Here is a 6,692-nt window from a genome sequence, read left to right as displayed (position 1 = left end):
AAGCAAACTCTGTAATTACACAAAATATCATGAAGACTTCTATTTCATCATCTTCTAACTTAATATCTCGCACATGTTCTAACCTCATCATATACACCATCACAAACCACCTCATTCACTCTCGTCTTACTCTATACATTTGCATCTCAACCCATCACAGCCACTTCATTCAAGCCTCCTCTCATCCAAACATCACATTCTCTCACCCCAACTTAAATACTCAAACCCCATTCACACCATCCTCCCTCCTCAGCCGAAACGCCTCCATCAACCTATTCCTCACCATCAAACAACTCAACGCAATCCTCCTCCCCCCAACAACCCCCCTCCTAATCTCCTCCTCCCCCGCCCAAACAAAAGCCTGATGCTCCTCCGGATCAAGCACAACCTCCCCCTCATCAACCTCAACCTCAAACGCAAACCCGCAAAACACCCTCGTCCCACTCCTATTCGTAAACACACTCCACTTCCCCCTCCCCTCGCCCTCCGTAACAAGCCTCTTCATCCTCCTCGCCACAAGCCCAACCTCCTCCCTAACTTCCCTCGCACAGCCCGCTAGGATAGAGTCATCGCCTGAATCGACAGCGCCGCCGGGTGTTTCCCATAAATTCGGCATGCTGTCGTGCGCAGCCCTTTGCACGAGCAGCACGCGGCCTTGCGCATCGAAAATGTACGCTGAAGTAGCTACGCCGTCGAAGTTTTTGTCGTGGATCTCGAGCCAGTCGGATTTCGGGACGGTCCATTCGATGAGGGACTCGTCAAAGGCAAAGTCGGCGATGGGGCCGCCCTTGGAGTTTGTGTCGACGGCGGTGTTGACGACGGACATTGCGTGTTTTGTTCTCCCTGTCTCCCTGCTCCTACTTCTCTTTCTTATTCTTCTTTTGTGTATGAAGTGAGATGAAATGAGGTTATTCCATTCAGTGTCTCTTATTTTAGTGAATAATGTGAATCGTGTTTTGTGAGATGTATCATGTCAAGTTTGACAAAAAGTGAGCATGCAAATAGGCGGTAGTAGTCAATCTTTATAGCCCGCCCGCCCGGGTTCAGCTCCGTTGTCCTTGTCCGTCTTTAGCGGCTTGAGGCTCTTTGTTAGGCGCAAAATTCAGGCATCACAGCTCAGCTGGTATCAAACCCCAATTTCAGGTCGCACATTGAGTCATTCTGAATAAAAGATGAAGCACTCAGCCTCACAAGGCGCCCTGCTTCATGTAAAGTCATGATGGGTAGAATCGGCAGTGGACATGAACGATTATTCTCTCTTCATGAAATGGGAAAAGAGAATTCACTCCACAAAAGGCATCGCGCCAATAGACATCACAGATCTGCAAAGCTCTCAATGAGGCACCGCTCATGTCAACAAGGACATCAAATCTTCAATCATTTCGCCATAAGTACATGTAAACATTACCAAATCCCAAACTCCCCTTGACCCTCTGAAACACGACCTCTGAAACAAGATCTTTAAGAAAACACAGCCAAAATATAAAGTGCCTACAAAAAAAGGCATCCCGCACTCCCGCTGTAAACTTACCCCGGGAATCAAAATCCACACGTCTCTATCTAGCATGAGTGATCGCTTTTCCACATCCTCAATTCCAAGCCGCATCACCATATACCCCTCATTTGATTCTGAAACTCTTGCATACACCTGAGGCTTACAGCTGAGCCTTGGTTCATCATAAGCCTTGATCCACCACTCTCACTTGTACACCAGCTCTCACGGCTCATAGATGCGATATGTACTTCCATTCAGGACCACACATGTTCAACCATTTCCCGTTCATATTGTTTGAGTTTGAGAACTGGCCAACCATCTTCCAAATATCTTACAGTCCGTCGTCTCCGTGTATACTAAGTACTAAAAATGAAGCGCTGCTTTCAAAGTAGCGTGTATCCCCAGCTGCTAGTTAAGCAAGAAGAGAAATTGTAAGCCGTCGAAGCCATGTTGGTATTAAAAAGTAAAGCCATCGCCTTATCGTGCCTTCCAATGCGAGTTATTTCGTCAGATCCCGCCTACTCAAATTATAGCGAAGAGCGGTGCAAACTTCCGACAATCGTTGATTCTTCTTTTGGCCCTTCGAAAACATAGGCCGCCCATGTAGAACAAGCTCGGACTGTCTGCATATTATTTAGTTCAACACAGTTGAACCACTCTCGTCGTATGATTATGTGGGAATCTGGTTGTAAATTTGATTTCCTGTTGAAGGAAGCAGCAGCCAACTCGATTCATGGTCGTTCCCGTCGACCAATTTTTTGTTTTTCTTCTTTGTTTCCTTTCTTCCACTTAAACCATTATGATCATGACAGGCGGGCTATGTGAAGCTGAATGTCCCCGAGCCAACAGCCGGCGGGTATTAAAATTTGTCTGTGTATAATTTAATCCGAGGTCAAGGCGGTGGATTTTTCTGTCCTGGCCCGCATCCGAGTGGCGTGACTGTCGAGGCAACGGGCCATGAGATGCGTAACTGGCCAAACGGCCGCCTTGTCCAGCATCTGGGACGTAACTCGAAGAATCTTGGTTGCATAGCCAGCCTGTCCATCATCTGGGGTTCCGGCATCGGTGGCGGTCAAGCTGGCCATAAGATCCAGGCTAATCTTCATCTCCGCCGAAGACAAGACTTCTTGTATCCTATCTAGCAGCTTGATGTCGTCTTCTTCCAACAGCATGATGGCGGGCATTTGCGAAGGTTCAATGTGCTTCTGGCCCAAAATACCCAAGTATGGACCGACTCTATCTTGCAAGGTAGCAACCCACTCGGCAAGGACCTGCGCGCAGTCAAATGCGCACATGGCCGACTGCAGGGGAAGCTCACGACTAGTAAAGTCAGCAAAGGTTACCCCAAGCTTGTCTGACATGGCCAAAGAATCGGCCGCATAAAAGGCGGCTTTCCGTAGATGTCGCTCTCGGCGGGAAATGGAACGAGTGGCGAACTGAGAGCCGTTGGAGAATTTGCCCGAGGGATCTGAGCCCGCGACTGAGGCCGATGGTGAACCAGTGAAGAGAGAGCTATCAAAGTTATCGTTGCCCATTGGCTCTGCGTTGGATCCGGGGGAATGCTCGGCATGCTGAACAATCTCCGTTCCTCGAGCCAGTTCCTCGGCCATGCCGTCCCAGTCTCGCTGCCAAAACTTTTCCTTGGACCTAGATAGATTGACAAACAGCCGCACGTATGCCAGGTCAAGCAAGGGAATTGCGTCAGCAGAAAGCGGGCCCATGCCGTACGGATTTGGACGCTCCACGGTGTGTTTCGGATTGCTGGCCCAGGCCACTTGCCACGCCTTCAAGGCTGGCTCGATATGCCGGTGCATCTTTTCCGTCTCCTCGTTGGTCCAGACTTTATTGTGGTGCCTTTGTCGTGTTTCCCAGATGTAGTTGTGCAGCGCGTTGATGAGAATCAAGCAGCCGAAAGTGCTGGGCCTGAGATTCGTAGAAGGGAGCTCAGCCGGGGAGTGTTGGCCGCCATTCATCGCCATGTGCTTCTGTTGTCGCTCATTTGTGCGCAGGAGCTCTCCAAGGGCGTCGCAGAACTTGAGGCGATTGTGGTTGGCTGCGTCGGGACCGCCCTTGGCGAAGAAGTGGGTGGCCGATTCGGCGGCGAAGAATTCCTCGTCGCAGGGGAGATCCAGCAGGATTTCAGAGTTGGTCAGAGCCGGGGTGTGGTTGTAAGCGGCAACTAAGAGGCTGGACATGATGAAGACGGCGTACAGCGTGCGCTTGCGCTCTTCCTTTCGCTTCCACTGGAGCCACTCCTGTCGTTGTTCGAGTTCACTTTTCCTATTCCACATTGAGTCATCAAACATGCGAGTATCCTGTCCATCCTCCTGCTCGGGCCGTAGCAGATCGGCTGCCTGGGCCAAGCTGACGAGCGCTGCGCAGTGAGTTGAGGCGATGTCGCTGATGGTCTTGTCGCCGCAGTTGTGGCCGTAGACGACGTTGAGCAGCATCGCCTGGACGAGCCAGACGGGCGTGTGGGCTGAGCTATCCCTACCTTGTGACGATGACGACGGCTGGTCGGGGTCGCCACTGTGCGTGCTGCGTCGGATATCTGCTTTGCGAACGTCGGCCTTGCGTCGTTCCTCGAGGTAGTAAAAGATCATCTTCTTAGCCATGGTGAACAGGTCCTTGGACTGGGCTTGCTCCATTTCATATAGGGCGCCAATGGCCGCCATGGCGAGCACCAGACACCCACTACCGCCTACACCGTTCTGGCGACCGCTCGGGGACGTGGACATGTCAAAGGACAGAGTGGGCAGGTGCAAGAAGGGGAAATGGGGATGGAAATATGAGATGTAAGCTGAGACATAACGCTGTAGATTCTGGGTACTGGGCACGTTGGCGGCCTGAGCCGGGGAGGGCGATTGGAACTGCGGCGACTGCGGCGAAGTAAAGGGATATTTACGGCCTCCAAAGGGCAGGCACTGGGAGAGGATGGTCACGATGGCATTCCTGGTGGCATCTGTGATTGTGGTTACGGGCGAAGCGCCATGGTTAACGCCGTTGAGGGATGATGGGGTTTCCGGGCCGGCGTTGAAGCCAAGGGTCTGGTTAATGCTCTGCGTGTTCAGTCCAGATACGACGGAAGGGCTCAACGAGCTCAGCGATGGTGGGGGCGTGGAGAAGTATGGGTCATTGATCTTTTGAGTAGCTGGCTGAGGTGATAAAGGAGCTCCATTGAGGAGATCCGGAAAGACTGAACCATTCAGATCCAAAGCAAACGGGTTCGGCATCTGCGGGGGGCCCATCACGGAGGGTTGCCACATGGTACTCGTGCCAGCCGGCGCCGGGTGATTTGATCCATCCAACATGACATCGCTGATGCCACTCTGGCTCGTCGTGCTAAGAGCAGACGGGCTCGACTCGTCCACCACATTTTCGTTTGTCTGAAAAGACATTTGGTGCTCAAATCCACTGAGCCAGTCAAAGGAGTCGTCAAAGGCCGGGTTCGACGGGATGTCGTTGAGGGCTTGCGCAAACGGGGAGGCCTGCTCCATTACCATCGAGGGCGGGGAATCATTATAGTGAAGCGCGTTGGGGTTGATGGTTGTGCCCGGCGCGAACAAGTAGCTCTCAAAATCAAATTCGGGGTTGAAGGCAGCGAGGGGAGGTGCTGTACGCAGGGCATTTTCCAGATCGGTACCGCCGATCTGGCCCGTCTCCAGCTTGGGGAGGCCGTGCGCGAGCGTCGCCCTCTGGCCCATGGTCATGGACATGCCGCCAAACACGGGGTCGAAGTTGTGGATGGGCAGGCCGGCAAGACTGGGGTGACGGCTGTGCCCGGCGTGCATGCCTCTAGCGACGTTGGCATTGGCCGTGGCAATCATCTGCATGGCAGCCCCATCGACGTGGCTGATAGTGTTTGCCCGCGGACGCATCGTGTTGGCGGCACCCGGGTTGGGGGCCGTCGCCGCATGGCTGGCGCCCACGACGCTGTTTTTGCGAGCCCGGCTCTGGCCTGGGGGCACGCCGCTGGTTGACTCTCGGCGGTTTCGCGGGCGAGCGGAGGGCGTCGACGTCTGGTGCAGCTTCTGCTGGTGACGAAGCAGCAGGTCGCGGCGGGCAAAGCATCGCGAGCACTCGGGGCACTCAAACGGCTTTTCCTTTGTGTGCGAGCGCTCATGGCGCTTCAGGTGCTCCAGGCGGGCGAAGGAGCGCTGGCAAGTCGCGCAGACGTGCGGGCGAGGCTTGTCGGTCTTTGGCGGAGGAAAGTTTGGAGGAGCCTTGGGCGTGGTATTGACAGTAATGGTAGATGCTGAGTCGCAGGGCGATAAGGGTCAGCTATCAGAGGCAAGGGATTGATTGATATTCTTGTGTGCGGGTCGGGGCGAGTTTTGGGGGGGAACCCGAGGGGCAGAGACTGGCGTCAAAGGAGAATCGCTCACCAGAGTCGTCTGCGTTTGCAGAGTTGCTGCCAACGCTGGCGGCTGCGGCCGAGTTGGACATGTTGGAGGCGCGCGACACCCGGTGGCCAGAATCATTCATTACCATGGCAAGCCAAAGCCGCAAAAGCCACCGTCCGCGAGAATGAGCAGAGCGGCGGTTTTGTGTTTCGAGACGAGGGGCGGAATGGCCGTGAGAGCGTTCGGCAGGGCGGTTTCGCGGGGTGCTGGGCCGAGCTACAGTACAGGCGCACGATAGCTAGGATTTGGCGGGGGGTTCGATAAAGTACTTAAGGTTTCGTTGTGGTCGCGGATAAGAAAGAAACGAGTAGAAATACCATGAAAGACGGACTAGAGACGGCGCGGGTGAAGCATCCCAAGCGGTGGCTTTGCGCAGAGAAACAGCGGCTCGGGAGTCTCTGGCGTCGCTCAAACCAAGACGGATGAAGCCATCAATAGACGAAGCAGAGATTGGGTTGCTGCTTGGAGTGAATCGGAGTGAGAAGGAAGAGGTTTGGTGACTCGACGGGCGACGAGAAGGTACTACTAGGCAGGTATGCGGCGACACAGTGCCGCCACTGTGCGGTCCAGCCTGTTCTGCTGCGCCCGCTAGCACTGACCGGGGCCTCACAGTGGCTCGCGGGCCTGCACACGGCGCCTCTGCCCACTGGAGCGCCGGCGGCCAGGGCCCTGCGCGGGTGCTCGCACGGTGCACGGCTGCCCGTACGGGTACGCAAGCGCTACTCGCCTGTACTCGTACCAGGTGCTACCGCCCGATTCGACCTGGAAAGCTCCGTGCAGGCGGCGAGGCCCAG

At 54.6% G+C, this 6,692-nt stretch overlaps 2 protein-coding genes across 2 annotated transcripts; both read right to left on the bottom strand.

Moving 5' to 3' along the window:
* Nucleotides 1–220: 220 nt before the first annotated feature.
* T069G_11332 (NUDIX domain-containing protein) lies at nt 221–826 on the bottom strand (the record flags this gene model as incomplete). The annotated part of the gene is made up of 1 exon (XM_056178537.1): nt 221–826. One exon carries the CDS (start codon nt 824–826, stop codon nt 221–223), a length of 606 nt encoding a protein of 201 aa, XP_056023411.1.
* Nucleotides 827–2,376: 1,550 nt separating this feature from the next.
* On the bottom strand, nt 2,377–5,986 carry T069G_11331 (fungal specific transcription factor domain-containing protein; the record flags this gene model as incomplete). The annotated part of the gene is made up of 2 exons (XM_056178536.1): nt 2,377–5,750; nt 5,881–5,986. 2 exons carry the CDS (start codon nt 5,984–5,986, stop codon nt 2,377–2,379), a joined length of 3,480 nt encoding a protein of 1,159 aa, XP_056023410.1.
* Between the last annotated feature and the right edge of the window lie 706 nt (nt 5,987–6,692).

This window comes from Trichoderma breve, assembly GCF_028502605.1.
Source record: "Trichoderma breve strain T069 chromosome 7 map unlocalized scaffold00008, whole genome shotgun sequence".
NCBI classification, from domain to species: domain Eukaryota; kingdom Fungi; phylum Ascomycota; class Sordariomycetes; order Hypocreales; family Hypocreaceae; genus Trichoderma; species Trichoderma breve.
Note: the sequence above shows the minus strand (reverse complement) of the source record. Positions and strands in the feature narration are given on the sequence as shown.